This window comes from Pseudophryne corroboree, chromosome 3, assembly GCF_028390025.1.
Source record: "Pseudophryne corroboree isolate aPseCor3 chromosome 3, aPseCor3.hap2, whole genome shotgun sequence".
NCBI lineage: Eukaryota > Metazoa > Chordata > Amphibia > Anura > Myobatrachidae > Pseudophryne > Pseudophryne corroboree.
Genome location: NC_086446.1, coordinates 361,557,000 through 361,578,311, shown reverse-complemented (window position 1 = coordinate 361,578,311; position 21,312 = coordinate 361,557,000). Strand labels below are relative to the sequence as shown.

The 21,312-nt window shown below is 47.5% G+C and overlaps 1 protein-coding gene across 1 annotated transcript in view; it reads left to right on the top strand.

Moving 5' to 3' along the window:
- JUP (junction plakoglobin) overlaps positions 1-21,312 on the top strand; it is a 177,586-nt gene that overhangs the window by 142,887 nt on the left and 13,387 nt on the right. Inside the window, exons 13-14 of the mRNA XM_063959836.1 lie at positions 11,469-11,508; positions 16,974-17,128. Coding sequence (XP_063815906.1) covers positions 11,469-11,508; positions 16,974-17,113 — 180 coding nt within the window. The 3' untranslated portion in view covers positions 17,114-17,128. The remainder of the gene's footprint in view (positions 1-11,468; positions 11,509-16,973; positions 17,129-21,312) is intronic.

The following is a 21,312-nucleotide window of genomic DNA, read 5'->3' as shown; positions in this document are numbered from 1 at the left end:
CCCCTATGACCCTCCTCCAAGCCTCAGTTAGGTTTTTGTGCCCGGCCGAGAAGGGTGCAATCTAGGTGGCTCTCTTAAAGAGTTACTTAGAAAAAGTTTTTAGGTTCTTTATTTTCAGTGAGTCCTGCTGGCAACAGGCTCACTGCATCGAGGGACTTAGGGGAGAGATTTTCAACTCACCTGCGTGCAGGATGGATTGGATTCTTAGGCTACTGGACATAGCTCCAGAGGGAGTCGGAACACAGGGCTCGCCCTGGGGTTCGTCCCGGAGCCGCGCCGCCGACCCCCCTTGCAGACGCTGAAGATGAAGAGGTCCGGAACCAGGCGGCAGAAGACTCTGTCTTCATCAGGTAGCGCACAGCACTGCAGCTGTGCGCCATTGTTGTCAGCACACTTCACACAGCGGTCACGGAGGGTGCAGGGCGCTGGAGGGGGGCGCCCTGGGCAGCAATGTATAATACCTGTATGGCGAAAAATACATCACATATAGCCCTTGAGGCTATATGGATGTATTTAACCCCTGCCAGATATCTAAAACTCCGGAGAAGAAGCCCGCCGAAAAGGGGGCGGGGCCTATTCTCCTCAGCACACAGCGCCATTTTCCCTCACAGAAAGGCTGGTGGGAAGGCTCCCATGCTCTCCCCTGCACTGCACTACAGAAACAGGGTTAAAACAGAGAGGGGGGGCACTGATTTGGCGATATGTATATATATATTAAAATGCTATAAGGGAGGAACACTTATATAAAGGTTGTCCCTGGATAATTATAGCGTTTTGGTGTGTGCTGGCAAACTCTCCCTCTGTCTCCCCAAAGGGCTAGTGGGTCCTGTCCTCTATCAGAGCATTCCCTATGTGTGTGCTGTATGTCGGTACGTGTGTGTCGACATGTATGAGGAAAATATTGGTGAGGAGGCGGAGCAAATTGCCTGTATGGTGATGTCACTCTCTAGGGAGTCGACACCGGAATGGATGGCTTATTTATGGAAATTACGTGACAATGTCAACACGCTGCAAGCCGGTTGACGACATGAGAGGGCCGGCGAACAAATTAGTATCTGTCCAGGCGTCTCAAACACAGTCAGGGGCTGTAAAATGCCCATTTACCTCAGTCGGTCGACACAGACCCAGACACGGACACTGATTTCAGTGTCGACGGTGAAGAAACAAACGTATTTTCTTTTAGGGCCACACGTTAAGGGCAATGAAGGAGGTGTTACATATTTCTGATACTCCAAGTACCACAAAAAAGGGTATTATGTGTGAGGTGAAAAAACTACCTGTAGTTTTTCCTGAATCAGATAAATTAAATGAAGTGTGTGATGATGCGTGGGTTTCCCCCGATAGAAAATTATTGGCGGTATACCCTTTCCCGCCTGAAGTTAAGGCGCGGTGGGAAACACCCCTCAGGGTGGATAAGGCGCTCACACGCTTATCAGAACAAGTAGCGGTACCATCTACGGATAGGGCCGTACTTAAGGAGCCAGCTGATAGGAGGCTGAAAAATATCCTAAAAAGTATACACACACATGCTGGTGTTATACTGCGACCAGCGATCGCCTCAGCCTGGATGTGCAGAGCTGAGGTGGCTTGGTCGGATTCCCTGACTAAAAATATTGATACCTTTGACAGGGACAGTATTTTATTGACTATAGAGCATTTAAAGGATGCATTTCTATATATGCGAGATGCGCAGAGGGATATTTGCACTCTGGCATCAAGAGTAAATGCGATGTCCATATCTGCAAGAAGATGTTTATGGACACGACAGTGGTCAGGTGATGCAGATTCCAAACGGCACAAAGATGTATTGCCGTATAAAGGGGAGGAGTTATTTGGGGTCGGTCCATGGGACCTGGTGGCCAGGGCAACTGCTGGAAAATCCACCGTTTTTTACCCTAAGTCACATCTCTGCAGAAAAAGACACCGTCTTTTCAGCCTCAGTCCTTTCGTCCCTATAAGAGTCATATCTGCCCAGGGATAGAGGAAAGGGAAGAAGACTGCAGCAGGCAGCCCATTCCCAGGAACAGAAGCCTTCCACCGCTTCTACCAAGTTCTCAGCATGACGCTGGGACCGTACAGGACCCCTGGATCCTACAAGTAGTATCCAAGGGGTACAGATTGGAATGTCGAGAGGTTTCCCCCCTCGCAGGTTCCTGTAGTCTGCTGTACCAATGTCTCCCTCCGACAGGGAGGCAGTATTGAAAACAATTCACAAGCTGTATTCCCAGCAGGTGATAATAAAATTACCCCTCCGACAACAAGGAAAGGGGCATTACTCCACACTATATGGTGGTACTGAAGGCTAGGTGAGACCTATTCTAAATCTGAAAAATTTGAACACTTACAAGGGTTCAAATCCAGATGGAGTCACTCAGAGCAGTGATAGCAAAGAACAAGGGGACTAGATGGTGTCCCGGGACATCAGGGATGCTTACCTCCATGTCCCAAAATTTGCCTTTTCTCACCAAGGGTACCTCAGGTTCGTGGTACAGAACTGTCACTATCAGTTTCAAGACGATGCCGTTGGATTGTCCAAGGCACCCCGGGTCCTTACCAAGGTAATGACCGAAAGGAGGATTCGTCTTCAAAGAAAATGGACGACCTCCTGATAAGAACAAGGTCCAGAGAACAGTTGGAGGTCGGAGTAGCACTATCTCAAGTAGTTCTACGACAGCACGGGTGGATTCTAAATATTCCAAAACCGCAGTTGTTCCGACGACACGTCTGCTGGTCCTAGGGATGATTCTGGACACAGTCCAGGAAAAGGTGTTTCTCCCAGAGGAGAAAGCCAGGGAGTTATCCGAGCTAATCGGGATCCTCCTAAAACCAGGAAAAGTGTCAGTGCATCATTGCACAAGAGTCCTGGTAAAAATGGTGGCTTATTACGAAGCGCTTCCATTCGGCAGATTTCACGCAAGAACTCTTCAGTGGGATCTGCTGGACAAATGGTCCGGATCGCATCTTCAGATGCATCAGCGGATAACCCTATATCCAAGGACAAGGGTGTCTCTCCTGTGGTGATTACAGAGTGCTCATCTTCTAGAGGGCCGCAGATTCGGCATTCAGGATTGGATGCTCGTGACCACGGAGGCCAGCCTGAGAGGCTGGGGAGCAGTCACACAAGGAGTGTGATCAAGTCTGGAGAATTCTCTCCACATAAATATACTGGAGCTAAGAGCAAATTTATAATGCTCTAAGCTTAGCAAGACCTCTGCTTCAAGGTCAGCCGGTATTGATCCAGTGGGATAACATCACGGCAGTCGCCCACGTAAACAGAAAGGGCGGCACAAGAAGCAGGAGGGCAGTGGCAAAACTGCAAGGATTTTTCGCTAGGCGGAAAATCATGTGATAACACTGTCAGCAGTGTTCATTCCGGGAGTGGACGACTGGGAAGCAGACTTCCTCAGCAGGCACGACCTCCACCCGGGAGAGTGGGAACTTCATCGGGAAGTTTTCCGCATGATTGTGAACCGTTGGGAAAGACCAAAGGTGGACATGATGGCGTCCCGCCCGAACAAAAAATGGGACAGGTATTGCGCCAGGTCACGAGACCTTCAGGCGATAGCTGTGGACGTCCTGGTAACACCGTGGGTGTAACAGTCGGTGTATGTGTTCCCTCCTCTGCTTCTCATAACCAAGGTATTGAGAATTATAAGACATAGAGGAGTAAGAACTATACTCGTGGCTCCGGATTGGCCAAGAGGGACTTGGTAACCGGAACTTCAAGAGATGCTCACAGAGGACTAATGGCCTCGGGAGCTAAGAAGGGATTTGCTTTCAGCAAGTACCATGTCTGTTCCAAGAGGAACCGTGGCATCGGCCTTTAAGAAAGGACCTGCTCCAGCAGGGACCTTGTCTGTTCCAAGACTTACCGCGACTGCGTTTGACGGCATGGCGGTTTGAACGCCGGATCCTAAGGGAAAAGGCATTCTGGAAGAGGTCATACCTACCCTGGTCAAAGCCAGGAAGGAGGTGACCGCACAACGTTATCACCACATGTGGTAAAAATATGTTGCGTGGGTGAGGCCAGGAAGGCCCCACGAAAAAAAAAATTTCAACTAGGTCGATTTCTGCACTTCCTGCAAACAGGAGTGTCTATGAGCCTAAAATTGGGTCCATTACGGTTCAAGTTTCGGCCCTATAGATTTTCTTCCAGAAAGAATTGGCTTCAGTTCCTGAAGTCCAGACGTTTGTCAAGGGAGTATTGCATATACAGCCCTTGTGTGCCTCCAGTGGCACCGTGGGATCTCAACGTAGTGTTGGGATTCCTCAAATCATATTGGTTTGAACCACTCAAATCTGTGGATTTGAAATATCTCACATGGAAAGTGACCATGCTGTTGGCCCTGGCCTAGGCCAGGCGATTGTCAAAATTGGCGGCTTTGTCTTACAAAAGCCCATATTTGATTTTCCATTCGGACAGGGCAGAACTGCGGACTCGTCCCCAGTTTCTTCCTAAGGTGGTGTCAGCGTTTCACCTGAAACAACCTATTGTGGTGCCTGCGGCTACTAGGGACTTGGAGGACTCCAAGTTGCTAGACGTTGTCAGGGCCCTGAAAATATATATATATATATATATAATTCCAGGACGGCTGGAGTCAGAAAGTCTGACTTGCTGTTTATATTGTAGGCACCCAAAAAGCTGGGTGCTCCTGCTTCTAAGCAGACTATTGCTCGTTGGATTTGTAGTACAATTCAGCTTGCACATTCTGTGGCAGGCCTGCCACAGCCAAAATCTGTAAATGCCCATTCCACAAGGAAGGTGGGCTCATCTTGGGCGGCTGCCCGAGGGGTCTCGGCTTTACAACTTTGCCGAGCAGCTACTTAGTCAGGGGCAAACACGTTTGCTAAATTCTACAAATTTGATACCCTGGCTGAGGAGGACCTGGAGTTCTCTCATTTGGTGCTGCAGAGTCATCCGCACTCTCCCGCCCGTTTGGGAGCTTTGGTATAATCCCCATGGTCCTGACGGAGTCCCCAGCATCCACTAGGACGTTAGAGAAAATAAGATTTTACTTACCGATAAATCTATTTCTCATAGTCCGTAGTGGATGCTGGGCGCCCATCCCAAGTGCGGATTGTCTGCATTACTTGTACATAGTTATTGTTACAAAAAAATCGGGTTATTATTGTTGTGAGCCATCTTTTTTAGAGGCTACTTCATTGTTATCATACTGTTAACTGGGTTAAAATCACAAGTTGTACGGTGTGATTGGTGTGGCTGGTATGAGTCTTACCCGGGATTCAAGATCCTTCCTTATTGTGTACGCTCGTCCGGGCACAGTACCTAACTGAGGCTTGGAGGAGGGTCATAGGGGGAGGAGCCAGTACACACCATGTGATCCTAAAAGCTTGCTTTTGTGCCCTGTCTCCTGCGGAGCCGCTATTCCCCATGGTCCTGACGGAGTCCCCAGCATCCACTACGGACTATGAGAAATAGATTTATCGGTAAGTAAAATCTTATTTTCTCTTCACAGCTCTGCTGGAAAGACGCTCCCCAGGCTCTCCCCTGCAGTATCCAGTACGACCAGGGTAAAAAAGAGAGGGGGGGCACATAAATTTAGGCGAAATTTGTGTATTAGCAGCTATTGGGAAAAATCACTTAGTATAGTGGAAATCCCTGTGTTATATAGCGCTGTGGTGTGTGCTGGCATACTCTCTCTCTGTCTCCCCAAAGGACTTTGTGGGGTCCTGTCCTCAGTCAGAGCATTCCCTGTGTGTGTGCAGTGTGTCGGTACGGTGGTGTCGACATGTTTGATGAGGAGGGCTACGTGGAGGCGGAGCAGGAGCAGATAAGTGTGATGTCGCCCCCTACGGGGCCGACACCAGAGTGGATGGATATGTGGAAGGTATTAACCGACAGTGTCAACTCTTTACATAAAAGATTCGATGACGTAACAGCCTTGGGACAGCCGGCATCTCAGCCCGCGCCTGCCCAGGCATCTCAAAGGCCATCAGGGGCTCAAAAACGCCCGCTAGCTCAGATGGCAGACACAGATGTCGACACGGAGTCTGACTCCAGTGTAGACGAGGATGAGACAAATGTACAGTACACAAGGGCCAGCCGATGCATGATTACGGCAATGAAAAATGTATTGCACATTTCTGACATTAACCCGGTTACCACTAAAAAGGGTATTATGTTTGGGGAGAAAAACCAGCCAGTGACTTTTCCCCCATCTGAGGAATTAAATGAATTGTGTGAAGAAGCGTGGTGTTCCCCTGATAAGAAACTAGTGATTTCTAAGAGGTTACTGATGGCGTACCCTTTCCCGCCAACGGATAGATTACGCTGGGAGACATCCCCTAGGGTGGACAAGGCGCTCACACGATTATCTAAAAGGGTGGCACTGCCGTCTCAGGATACGGCCGCCCTAAAGGATCCTGCAGATAGAAAGCAGGAGGCTATCCTGAAGTCTGTATATACACACTCAGGTACTATACTGAGACCTGCTATTGCTTCAGCATGGATGTGTAGTGCTGCAGCAGCATGGTCTGATACCCTGTCAGACAACATTGATACCCTCGACAGGGATGCTATTTTTCTAACCATAGAGCATATAAAGGACGTTGTCTTGTATATGAGGGATGCACAGAGGGACATTTGCCGGCTGGCATCTAGAATTAATGCAATGTCCATTTCTGCCAGGAGAGTATTATGGACTCGGCAGTGGACAGGTGATGCCGATTCTAAAAGGCACATGGAGGTTTTGCCTTATAAAGGTGAGGAATTGTTTGGGGACGGTAGCTCGGACCTCGTATCCACAGCAACAGCTGGGAAGTCGACTTTTTTACCTCAGGTTTCCTCACAGAAAGCACAGTATTATCAAGTACAGTCCTTTCGGCCTCTGAAAGGCAAGCGGGTCAGAGGCGCATTCTTTCTGCCCAGAGGCAGGGGTAGAGGGAAAAAGCTGCACCAGACAGCCAGTTCCCAGGAACAAAAATCCTCCCCTGCTTCCACTAAGTCCACCGCATGACGCTGGGGCTCCACATGTGGAGCCAGGTGCGGTGGGGGTGCGTCTCCGGAACTTCAGCGACCAGTGGGTTCGCTCACAGCTGGATCTCTGGGTTCTAAAAGTGGTATCTCAGGGATACATGCTGGTGTTCGTGGCGACTCCTCCTCTAGCCGTTACCTTTAATCAGCCTTGCCAGCGGCTCCCAGGGAAAGGGAGGTAGTGCTCGCGGCTATTCACAAGCTGTACCTTTAGCAGGTGATAATCAAGGTTCCCCTCCAACAGGGACGGGGTTACTATTCCACAATGTTTGTGGTACCGAAACCAGACGGTTCGGTGAGACCCATTCTAAATTTGAAATCCTTGAACACTTATGTAAGGAAGTTCAAGTTCAAAATGGAATCGCTCAGGGCGGTTATTGCGAGCCTGAAAGAGGGGGATTTTATGGTGTTGCTGGACATCAAGGACGCTTATCTGCATGTCCCCATTTACCAACCTCGCCAGGAGTACCTCAGGTTTGTGGTACAGGACTGTCATTACCAATTCCAGACGTTGCCGTTTGGTCTGTCCACGGCACCGAGGGTATTTACCAAGGTAATGGCCGAAATGATGATACTCCTTCGGAAGAAGGGAGTTATAATTATCCTGTACTTGGACGATCTCCTTATAAAGGCGAGGTCCAGAGAGCAGTTGTTAGTCAGCGTGGCACTTTCTCGGGAAGTGTTGCAACAGCACGGCTGGATTCTGAATATCCCAAAGTCGCAGCTGATTCCTGCGACGCGTCTGCTCTTCCTGGGCATGATTCTGGACACAGAACAGAAGAAGGTGTTTCTCCCAGTGGAGAAGGCCCAGGAATTGTCATCGCTGGTCAGGGACCTCCTGAAACCAAAACAGGTGTCGGTGCATCACTGCACGCGAGTCCTGGGAAAGATGGTGGCTTCTTACGAAGCAATTCCCTTCGGCAGGTTCCATGCAAGGATCTTTCAGTGGGATCTGTTAGACAAATGGTCCGGTTCGCATCTTCAGATGCATCGGTTGATCACCCTGTCCCCAAGGGCCAGGGTGTCTCTGCTGTGGTGGCTGCCGAGTGCTCATCTTCTCGAGGGCCACAGATTCGGCATACAGGACTGGATCCTGGTGACCACGGACGCAAGCCTCCGAGGATGGGGGGCAGTCACTCAGGGAAGGAACTTCCAGGGACAGTGGTTAAGTCAGGAGACTTCACTACACATAAATATACCGGAACTAAGGGCCATTTACAACGCCCTGAGTCAAGCAGAGCCCCTGCTTCAAAACCAACCAGTGCTGATTCAATCAGACAACATCACGGCGGTCGCCCATGTAAACCGCCAGGGCGGCACAAGAAGCAGGATGGCAATGGCAGAAGCCACAAGGATTCTCCGATGGGCGGAAAATCACGTGCAAGCACTGTCAGCAGTGTTCATTCCGGGAGTGGACAACTGGGAAGCAGACTTCCTCAGCAGGCACGACCTCCACCCTGGAGAGTGGGAACTGCCACTGGTGGACATGATGGCATCCCGCCTCAACAAAAAGCTACAAAGGTATTGCGCCAGGTCAATAGACCCTCAGGCGATGGCTGTGGACGCACTAGTGACACCGTGGATGTTCCAGTCGGTTTATGTGTTTCCTCATCTTCCTCTCATACCCAAGGTGCTGAGAATCGTAAGAAAAAGAGGAGTGAGAACAATACTCATTGTTCCGGATTGGCCAAGAAGGACTAGGTACCCGGAACTGCAAGAAATGCTCACAGAGGACCCATGGCCTCTGCCTCTCAGACAGGATCTGTTGCAACAGGGGCCCTGTCTGTGTCGAGACTTACCGCGGCTGCGTTTGACGGCATGGCGGTTGAACGCCGGATCCTAGCGGAAAAAGGCATTCCGGATGAAGTTATTCCTACGCTGATAAAGGCTAGGAAGGACGTGACAGCTAAACATTATCACCGTATATGGCGAAAATATGTTGCTTGGTGTGAGGCCAGGAAGGCCCCTACAGAGGAATTCCAGCTGGGCCGTTTCCTTCACTTCCTACAGTCGGGAGTGACTATGGGCTTAAAATTAGGGTCCATAAAGGTCCAGATTTCGGCCCTATCCATTTTCTTTCAAAAGGAACTGGCTTCTCTTCCTGAGGTTCAGACGTTTGTAAAGGGAGTGCTGCATATTCAGCCCCCTTTTGTGCCACCAGTGGCACCTTGGGATCTTAACGTGGTGTTGAGTTTCCTGAAATCTCACTGGTTTGAGCCTCTTAAGACCGTGGAGTTAAAGTATCTCACGTGGAAAGTGGTCATGCTATTGGCCTTCGCTTCGGCTAGGCGTGTGTCAGAATTGGCGGCTTTGTCATGTAAAAGCCCCTATCTGGTTTTCCATATGGACATGGCAGAATTACGGACTCGTCCGCAATTTCTGCCGAAGGTGGTGTCATCTTTTCATTTGAACTAATCTATTGTGGTGCCTGTGGCTACTCATGACTTGGAGGATTCCAAGTTACTAGATGTAGTCAGGGCTTTGAAGATTTATGTAGCCAGAACGGCTGGAGTCAGGAAAACTGACTCGCTGTTTACCCTGTATGCATCCAACAAGCTGGGTGCTCCTGCTTCAAAGCAAACTATTGCTCGCTGGATCTGTAACCCGATTCAGCAGGCTCATTCTGCGGCTGGATTGCCGCATCCAAAATCTGTAAAAGCCCATTCCACAAGGAAGGTGGGCTCTTCTTGGGCGGCTGCCCGAGGGGTCTCGGCATTACAGCTTTGCCGAGCAGCTACTTGGTCGGGTTCAAACACGTTTGCAAAATTCTACAAGTTTGATACCCTGGCTGAGGAGAACCTTGTGTTTGCTCATTCGGTGCTGCAGAGTCATCCGCACTCTCCCGCCCGTTTGGGAGCTTTGGTATAATCCCCATGGTACTTACGGAGTCCCCAGCATCCACTAGGACATTAGAGAAAATAAGATTTTACTTACCGGTAAATCTATTTCTCGTAGTCCGTAGTGGATGCTCGGCGCCCGTCCCAAGTGCGGACTTCTTCTGCAATACTTGTATATAGTTATTGCTTAACTAAGGGTTATGTTATGTTTGTATCAGGTTGTCTGATGCTCTGTTGTTGTTGTTCATACTGTTAACTGGGTAAGTTATCACAAGTTATACGGTGTGATTGGTGTGGCTGGTATGAGTCGTACCCTGGATTCCAAAATCCTTTCCTTGTACTGTCAGCTCTTCCGGGCACAATTTCCTTAACTGAGGTCTGGAGGAGGGACATAGAGGGAGGAGCCAGTGCACACCAGTAGTCCTAATTCTTTCTTAGAGTGCCCCGTCTCCTGCGGAGCCAGTCTATTCCCCATGGTCCTTGCAGAGTCCCCAGCATCCACTACGGACTACGAGAAATAGATTTACCGGTAAGTAAAATCTTATTTTTGGCACCAGGCGCAGAACCCGGTGCTGGTTGTTAAAATACGGGGGATCCCCTGTCATTTTTTTCCCTGTGGTTATACTTAAGAGGGGGGACCCCGCGTAATTTTTTTCCAGGAATTTTAACCCATTCCCACTGAAAAACATGCACTGATCTCTCCTATTTTTATTTTTTATTTTTTTATATATTTAATAAAATATATTAAATAATACTTGTGGCTCCTAAATAGACAAACCAAGTAGATAATCCCTTCTAATATAAATAGATATGCTATTAGCAATCAAAACAACACCAAAAAAACATGTTTTTAAAAAGATTTATTAGATCACGACAGCAAAATGAGGTGGAATGAAATTGACGAAATGACTGTCGAAAAGCACTGTTGTCGAATCAACATTCTTCAATTGAATATACTTTTGTCGAAAAGCCGCATTTTTACCATTGCAGACGTGTCGAATTTGAGAAATGACGAATTGCAAAAAGTTGAATCTGAAACGGCAGGTTTTTTGTCAAAGTACTGTATTGCATTGGCGAATCCAATTCGACAGGTTTTTTTTTTGTTGAAAATGCCCCGTTTTTCGACTTTTGCTGCAATTCGACCGCAATTGCATATACCTTAGTATCTGCACAAGATACAAGGGAGGATAAAAGTACAGTTTCACTTTATGGGGACTCCCTGTTTACATCCATAATCCAGCCAAGAAGACGGTGGAGGTTTATCACAAGTTAAATCCCGAATCACATGGGTGAACTGTGAACTCTTGTTTGACATACTATACCATTGTATTGTTCCATTTTTTATATACCGCCTGACGTGTGAGGGGAAACTATTAGATGAAATGTTGAAACACAAGAAGGACCATCCTTTATAAGAACACTCTCGTATACAAGGGAAGGTTTGGTTTTTGATTTTTTTAAAAGTTTTCTTTTAGCGCTTGTATAAATGAGTTTGCTCCTATTTCATTTGTATTTAAATTGTTGAGTGGTGGATTCTCTTTGGAGTAATACATTTTCAGCAGCTGTGAGCACCCGAAATAGATCCACTTTAATTTCTTTAATCCATCTCCGTTTTCTTGTTTTTGTTTAATTTCTAGGCGCAGAGCATGATTCCCATTGGTGATCCTTACCCAGATGGTAAGTGAAATTAGCTACTTTAGTATTAATGTTACCATTAATTTGTTTTTCTACCATCGCTGGTACAAGGTCATGTGCATAATTGTAAAAATAGTATTTTATTCCCTACCGGTAAATCCTTTTTCTCGTAGTCCATAAGGGATATTGGGGAGAACTAGTACGATGGGGTCCAAAGGATCCAGTGCACTTTAAGTTTCTTCAACTGGGTGTGCTGGCTCCTCCCCTCTATGCTCCCTCCCACAGGCAGTTATAGGTAGAGAGGACATATATGAGAGAAGGAACAAAATAACAAAAGGTGGTGAGATTTGCACACCACAACTATACAGCAACAGCTGAACAGGTAACTACAGAACAAGAACCTGCAGAACAGTCAACGCACTGAGGCGGGCGCCCAATATCCCTTATGGACTATGAGAAAAGGATTTACCGGTAGGTATTAAAATCCTGTTTTCTCTAGCATCCATAAGGGATATTGGGGAGAACTAGTACAATGGGGACGTCCCAAAGCATCCAGAACGGGTGGGAACGTGCGCAGACTGCCGCAGCACCGCCTGCCCAAACCGGGTATCCTCTTTGGCCAGGGTATCAAATTTGTAGAATTTCACAAAAGTGTTCTTCCCCGACCAGGTAGCAGCTCGGCATAGTTGCAGGGCCAAGGCTCCACGGGCAGCTGCCCAGGAAGAGCCCACTGATCTTGAAGAATGGGCCTTTAGAGACTTAGGAACAGGTAAGTCTGTCGACACATAGGCCTGTTGGATAGTAAGCCTAATCCAACGAGCAATAGACTGCTTTGAAGCAGGACAAACCTTTTTTCTGCACATCATAGAGCACAAACAAAGAATCCGTCTTTCTGACCCGAGCAGTGCGCCTGACATAGATCTTCAAAGCACGCACAACATCCAAAGTCTCCGGAGGAGCAGAAGCATCAGAACAGGATGGACCACAATAGGTTGATTCAGGTGGAACGCACAGACAACCTTTGGCAGGAACTGCTGTCTAGTCCGGAGCTCCGTTCTGTTCTCATAAAAGACCAAGTAGGGACTTTTACATAAGGCCCCCAATTCCGAGACCCATTGAGCAGACGCCAGGGCCACGAACATCACCGTCTTCCACATGAGGTACTTGTCGTCTACCGTCATCAGAGGTTCAAACCAGGAGGACTGTAGAAAGTTCAACACCACATCCAAATCCCAGGGTGCCGTAGGCGGCACAAAAGGTTGTATGTGGAGTACCCCTTGCAAGAAGGTCTGAACTTCTGGCAGTGCTGCCAATTTCTACCGGAAGAAAATGTAGAGAGCTGAAATCTGGACCTTTAATAGAACCCAGACGTAAGCCCATATCCACACCAGCCTGTAGGAAACATCCCAAGAGAAATTCAGCAGGCGGATACGTGCATTCCTCGCACCAAGAGACATATCGCCTCCAGATATGATGATGATGTTTTGACGTCACAGGTTTTCTGGCCTGAACCATGGCTGCAACAGCCTTCTTGGAAAGGCCTTTGAGAGCTAGGATGTTCCGCTCAACCTTCATGCCGTCAAACGAAGATGCCGTATGTCCAGGTAAACGAATGGTCCTTGTTGAAGAAGATATCTTCTTAGTGGTAGAGGCCAGGGGTCTTGGACGGACTTGTCCAGAAGATCCGCGTACCACTCCCTCTGTGGCCATTCTGGGGCAAGTAGAATTGCCTGGACACCTTGATTCCTGATTCGCTTTAGCACTCGTGGGAGCAATAGGATCAGAGGAAACGGGTAAACCAGCTGGTACGGCCAAGGAGATGACAGCGCGTGCACTGCCCTCGCCTGAGGGTCCCTGATCCGTGAGCAATACCAGGGAAGTTTCTTGTTGAGACGAGAAGCCATCATGTCTATTTGTGGGCAACCCCACCAGTCGATCTGCTGGAACACCAGATGGTGGAGCCCCCACTCCCCCGGGTGGAGATTGTGACGACTCGGGAAGTCCGCCTCCCAGTTGTCCACACCCGTAATGAAGATTGCTGACATGGCTCTTGCATTTCTTTCCGCCCAGAGAAGTATCTTTGACACCTGTCGCATGCAGGCTCTGCTTCTTGTCCCTCCTTGCCGATTGATGTACACCGCTGCACCTGGATTGCGAGATCCTTGAGCAGAGGAGAGGCTTGAAGTAGAGCATTGTAGATTGCCCGAAGTTCCAGAATGTTGATTGGGAGGAGGCTTTCGTGGGCTGACCACCTGACATGGAACTGCATCCCTTGGGTGACAGCTCCCCATCCTCTCAGGCTCATATCCGTTGTGAGGAGGGTCCAATCCTTAAATCTGAAACTCCGGCCTTCCGGGAGATTGGAGGACTGTGGCCACCACAGGAGGAAATCCTGGCCTGAGGTAACAGCCGAATCATCATCCGGTGCATCTGTAGATGTGATCTGGACCACTTGCTCAGGAGATCCAAACTGAAACGTTCTGGTATGGAACCTCCCATATTGGATCGCCTCGTAGGAGGCGAACATTTTTCCCAACAATCTTATGCAAAGATGGATACTCAAGAAGGTCTAAGCACCATGCGGACCATTTCCTGAAGTGTTTATCGCTTTTTCCACTGGTAGAAACACCTTCTGGGCCACAGTATCCAGCAACATCCCCAGGAACAGGAGCCTCTGAGTGGGCTCCAGGTGGGACTTTTGTAAGTTGAGGATCCACCCGTGGTCCGACAGAAGATGGATGGTGTGGTCGATATGGAGCAACAAAAGTTCTCTGGATCTTCCCTTTATCAGAATACCGTCCAGGTAAGGGACCACATTGACCCCCTGGACCTGGAGCTGTAACATCATCTCCGCCATCACCTTTGTGAATACCCTCGGGGCTGTAGACAGACCGAAGGGTAGGGCCTGGAACTGGAAGTGATCGTTCAGCAGGACAAATCGTAGGTGCGCCTGATGAGGCGGCCAAATCGGAATATGGAGGTAGACGTCCTTGATATCCAAGGAGACCATAAATTCCTGGTCTTCCAGACCCACAATCCCTACTTGCAGGGATTCCATTTTGAACTTGAACACCCTCAAATAAGGATTCAAAGACTTCAGATTCAAAATGGGCTTTACTGAACCGTCTGGTTTCAGTACCACGGATAGGTTTGAGTAAAACCCCTTGCCGCGTTGCGGCAGTGGTACTGGAACAATGACGTGGGACTGGGCCAACTTTTGGATAGCCAGTTGCAACGTAACTTACATATCCTCCAAAGCTGGTAAGCTTGATTTGCAATATCATTGGGAGGGGGAGTACTGTTGAACTGCAGCTTGTAGCCTTGAGAAATGAGCTCTCTGACCCAGGCATCCTGGCAGAAATTCTCCCAGACGCTGCTGAAGTGACTCAGTCGAGCTCCCACCTCGAGATCCCCTCAGGGTGGGTGGGCACCGTTATGCTGAGGCCTTAGTTAAGGCAGAATCGGTGGACTGTTCCTGAGAACTGGTGCTTGCAGGTTTTCTGGACTTGCCTCTGGTGCCTCTGACCGCATTGGAGGCACCTCTGGCCTTTTGAGCGAAATCTGTGCGACCGAAAGGACTGGACAGACGGCTCCGGATAAGAGCGTCTTGCCAGAGGGGAGAAACATGGTTTTTCCCCCTGAATTTGAATGGCCCAAGACTCCCCTGAATTTGAGTGGCCCAAGAATGAGTAGCATGGGTCATCCAGCAACCCGCAATAACCGGTCTTTGTAAAAGGCCAGACGCAGTGTATATAGATTTTAGGGTAGTTTCTATCTTACGGTCCCCAGGGTGCTTCATGGAAAAGGAGCCCGGGGTAGGTAGCACGACAGGAGAGAGACTGAGACATCCACCCCAGGGGGTTCCTCCCTAAATTTTCTAGCTTCAGGTGGAAATGGGAAAGTGCGCAAAACCTTTTTGGACACTTGGAATTTTTTGTCTTGATTTTTCCAGGCCTGTTTGAATAAGTCGTCTAACTCTTGAGAATCAGGGAAAGTGACATTGGGCTTATTTTGCACAAAGAAAGATGACTGCTGTGATGCAGCGTCCTCTAGGGGGAGCTTTAACACCTCCCTTATAGCCAAAATGAGGGGTTCAATACCCTGGGCAGAATCAGGATCCCTACTAACAGGATCCAGGTCATCCCCATCATCCGGTATATCATAATCTGTATCAGACAGCAGTGCAGGTTAACCACGCTTCTGGGGACCTGCATGGGAGAGGGGAGGCTGTGCATCAGCCCTAGCAGCTAAATCTGCCACAGCTTGTTGCAGTACCTGAGTTTTCTGCACATTTGCAGTGAGTTGAGATGACATCGGGCATCATGGTTTTAAGAGACCCTAACTAGTGGATTTCTGTGCCCTCTCCCCCAGCCTATTCACTAAGTTGGGACAATTGACTACATTGCTCACAGGAGACAGTCATTAGATAATGGATAGAATTTGGTGTGACAGATACTGCACAGTATTTGCTTACCCATATTTCACAGTAAACACAACATACACATACACACAGACCGTAATAATGCAAGCCTACCCTACTGTATGTGAGAGGAGACAGAGGAGAGTGGACCTCAGCACACCCTGAGCTGCACACCCCCAGTGAGGCTGTCAGCTCTGTAATACACCGTAAACACTATCAAATACAGTCCTTATTAGACACAGGACAGTGTACACAGGCGGCTCTCCCCCTATACCCTGTTCCAGTTTCCAGCGTGTCTGTGAGGCAGGAAGCGCTGAGTGTGTGCTGCTGATGGCTTCTTTAAGCAGAGGAAGGCACCAAAAACGCCCTGGTCCCGATCTGGGGAAGCTGCCCCCTCCAATGGCACCGGAGCTAAGCATATTTATACTGGCAAAGTCTCCAAACAGTCTAAAACCTCACACAAGTGCTCAGTTTTGCATTTTTGTGCCAGTTTACACACAGGGGATCTTAGCGGGACTCCCCGGGGAGGATCCGTACGCCACGTACGTGGTTTGCCCCACTTGAAACCGGGGACCCCCCTAGCAGGGCCCCCGGTGTGTACTCACCACCGATGTCACCTTCAGGCAGCGTTAGGGGTGTGCGACGTCCTGCGACAGCCAAGGTGCAGTGCCCTGCTGAACAAACGGTTCCTCAGGACGGTGGTCCTGCAGTGGGGAAGCAGCTCTGTACCTCGTATTGCCGGTGACCGCTTCTCTCCCCCCCTCTTTCCTAACTCCCACGGCGCAGGTAAGCTGTTGCCAAGACAACATAACGAGGAAAAAAAAGTTTCAAATGAAATTGAAGAAAACTCTCTGGAGCTGCAGAGATGTGCATCCTCTCCCGAGATCACTTTTTTCTAAACTGCCTGTGGGAGGGGGCATAGAGGGGAGGAGCCAGCACACCCAGTGTAAGAAATTTAAAGTGCACTGGCTCCTTTGGACCCCGTCGATACCCATCACACTAGTTCTCCCCAATATCCCTTATGGATGCTAGGAAAATATTCTGCTCTATATGCTGTGCGCTAAATGTGCATGTTCTTGCCTTGCAGAAATTGAAAATTATCGTTCCATGTACGCAGAGGACATTCCCTTAGATCATATGGGGGATCTTGAGCCAGAATACGGAATGGATGCTTACAGTGATCACGGAGGAAGAATGGGATACCCCGATAACAACATGATGGCCTAATTCCACATGCACAAGGTAATTTTCTACCCCACAGGCAGGCAGTCCAGTCATCCACAGACTGATTTATACAGTTTAGTTCTGTTCTAAAAATCTACTGTACAGCGAGGAATACTTTTTTGTTCTGTCATTACCATTGTAACCTGGTGTTTGACTTTCCCTACACTTGATCTTTAAAAAAAAAAAAAAAGCCACCAGAGTAAACGTAATGTTCAAAAAATACTTTCTGGATATTCAGTTAGTAGCTGCAGTTAGGTTTCCCTTAATGAGAGAATTAGGGGTGCTCCTCAAGATAGCCCCAAAAGGCTTCACATATACCAGGTGTAAGAGACCAAAAAGCTCTCAAGTGAGGGCACTCACCAGTCCAATTGACTAAAAGGCTTTATTGATTCATCAGTCATCAGTACGGTGTCGACGTTTCGACCTATAAGGTTTTTTCAAGACAGTCACCAAAGACATCCAGACAGCATGCCAGCTATCAGTATACTGACTATGCCTGCCGGGTCCCCTTATATAGCAACACATCAACTTTAATTAAGTAATCACCACCAGTCATTAGAAACACATTGCAACGCTGGCGTACCAGCCATGCATATAACATACCACAAAATAGAGAGAACCATACCACATATACCTAATGCCTACCAGCAGGCTCGATTCCACACACCTGCCAGCGATCAGCATCAGCCGGAGACGCATAGCGCACACCCGGAAATACCGGAAGTGCGTCATTTGCGTTCCACCGGCTCTAGCAGACCCCTCACAACAATGTCGTGGAACGCAAACCCGGAAGTGCCGGAAGCGCATCACATGCGCTTCAACAGCACCACGGGCTGCGTTCCACAGTAGACATACCGCATTCTTGTTACTATAAGGCATAGAATCACTTAATACTGACATCTAGGAATGCCCAACTGCGCCTAATCAGTAATATGATTCACTAAAACATATGTATATTGTAATCATACGATCGCTTCAACGGACATCACTGATAAGAATCTACTCATAAATCACTGTTGACCATACAAACAAGTGGTCCCAACAGGATAATATTTCATCGATATAAAGTAGACACCCCGCTAGGCACTATACAATCTCTATTTATAGCTCTATGCACAGATGGTCCATATAGATGTACCCAAGGCAAGTTAGTATCAATATACATTTCTCAAACATGCATTAAAGAGCTATAGAAGAGGACCCGGCAGAGACTGGACCACCCAGAGAAAAAACTTACACTATATATTAATGGCAATAAGTGCCATCAATTAACTCTAAACATATAAAAACATGAACAACAAACAATCAACAATTGCTGTGCCTCTCATAGGAAAAGAATCAAAACTTGATTCCCACTCAAACGCTAATGAATAAAAATATTTAATGGATTGTGTTCATTAAGTCCACGTGGGGCAATGGTGTCAAGCCTGTGGATCCAACGAGCTTCACATTTCTTTAGGGTAAGTACTCGATCACCACCCCTCAAGGGTTCAGGAATATGATCAGTCACCATACAACGTAATGAGGCCACTTGGTGGTTAGCATGTAAGAAATGTGTGGCCACAGGTTTATCAGAATCACCAACTTCTATGGCTTGCCGAATAGAATATCTGTGATTGGCCATCCTATCCCTGAATGATCTCTTAGTCATCCCCGTATAGTAGAGACCGCAGGGACAGATGATTATATACACCACAAAAGCACTAGTGCATGTCAAATTGTGCTTAATGGGTATTCTTGTGCCATTGTGTGGATGGCGAAAATCTTTGCCACTTAGCATCGAGTTACAGGTGGTACACCCCTTGCATTTGAAGCAACCAGTCCTTCCTGAGCGTAACCAGCATGAAGACCCAGCAGAAGGTTGCATAGTGGGGCGCATCAATAGCTGACGCAAATTGGGGCCCCTCCTATATGCACACATCGGAGGTTTGATCCCACATAATTTCAAGCCGGGATCTGTGGCTACTAATGGCCAATGTCGTTCTTGGATCCTCTTCGTGGTCTGAGAAGTGTGATCATAGGTGCTCACATATATCATTCGATTGTCAGAAGCCTTATTAGGCATTATATGTCTTGGATGCTTGTGTCGATGATATGCTTCATTGATGCACCTATCAAGTGTATCAGGTGAGTACCCTCTTTGTAAGAACCTGGTTTTCATTTCATTAATTTGATCACGGGCAAGTTCACTCGAAGAATTTATCCTAAGTACTCTCAGAAATTGAGAGATCGGAAGACTTTCCTTTAATGTAGGAGGGTGTTAGCTAGTAGCCTGTAGCAGAGTATTTCGATCAGTCTGTTTGCGAAAAAGTGTGGTACTCAATCGAAAACCATCCCTCCAGACAGTTACATCAAGGAAGTTAACTGACTGTAAATCCATGCTACACGTAAATCTAATAGATTCCCTCAATGCATTGGATGAACCTATCATACTAGTCACTTTGTCCCTAGTGCCAGACCATAACAGAAAAATATCGTCAATAAATCTAACATACAATAAACATTTGTGCCCAAATCGTTGATAAATGTATTTACGTTCATAAATGGCCATATACAAATTGGCATATGCCGCTGCCAGGTTGGAACCCATAGCAGTGCCATTGATCTGGGAAAAGTATCCAGAGCCATACATAAAGTAATTCTGTTTTAACACCAACTCAACTAAAGTAGTCAAGAATTCAACTGGAGGCTGTTTATGACCAGCCTCAGTTAGATGTTGCCGAATAGCATCAATGCCTTCCTTATGGGGAATTACCGTATACAAAGATTGTATGTCAAGCGTTACAAGCCAAACTTCACCACCGGGGAAACTGAGATTCTTAATTTTATTCAAGAAATCTGTAGTATCTCTGATATAACTGGAGGTCTTGATTACTAGAGGTTGCACAAACTGGTCTACATAAACTGCAAGTGGTTGCAGTAGAGACCCACTGGCAGATATAATGGGCCTGCCCGGAGGGTCTTCAAGTCGCTTATGTACTTTAGGCAGTGTGTAAAGAATAGGTGTTATGGGATATTCCACTTTGAGATAGGCGGCTATATCAGTATCAATCCACCCAGCCTGAAAACCAACATCAACAGTAGCATCAATAAGTCTCTTAATTTTTTTCGGTAGGGTTGCTATTCAGTTTAACATAGGTAGTATTGTCTGCTAACTGCCGTCGGACCTCACTGTCATATTGTGTCCAATCCTGTATTACCACCGCCCCGCCTTTATCAGCGGGGCGAATGGTAATATTCTTATTACTCTTCAGTGCTTTCAATGCTTCCCTCTGCGTGCTAGATAGATTGTAATATCTAGGTCTTATAGTCACCTCATCTTTTTTCTCAATCTCAGACATACGTACAAAAGGTCTTAATACTAGCGTTATGGGACACAGGGTCATAATGGCTAGGTTTTTTAAATTTCAGAGTCCATCTGCATCGGTGAAGAGTTGTCACCAAACTGTTCCCTTAGCCGTAACTTACGGCCAAATTTGTAATTATCAACAGTCCAACCAAAGGGGTCATGTGTTACAGTAGGAATGAAAGATAGACCAAGTGACAAAACAGCAGATTCTGCCTCAGTTAGTATGTGAGATGAAAGATTAAATATCAAGCTTAAGTCTTGGGTTTCCGACCTCTTCTTGTTGTGTTGCCCGGGGTGGGTTGCCTCTGATGGTTCCGGACCCGCCTCTTTTTTGAAACGGGGGATATACATGTGAGTCTGTCTCTAAAAAATGCTGTCGTTGTCGTGATCTACCATCATTGGAGTCAGTGGTCTCCCCATCAGAAGATGATTGGGCTGATGTAAAGCCACCATGTGTAAAATCTGTCTACGTAGACGAAAAGGCCGTCTTCCCCTACTGTCACTCTGGTTCCCTGATAACCACCTATATACTGTATGTAGTTTATAATCAGTATTTACCGTTTCGAGTTTCTTCCTCTTGAACTGTAACAGTTCCTGTTGATATGTGTCAATCTGGCTTTTCAATCGATCAAGCCAAGGTTCTGTTTCGTCACTTGTCAATTTCTTAAGATAAAGACCCTTAATGTCAATTTCACTATGTAATTTCTTTAACTCACTACTGACCTCCTCAATGACCAATAGAATGAGGTCAGAAGAGCATTTGTTGAGAACCGAGCACCACTTTGCACAGAAAGCAGGGTTACTCCTACCCAATGTGGGTACATTTTGTACCCTAAAACCCCTGGGGATCCTT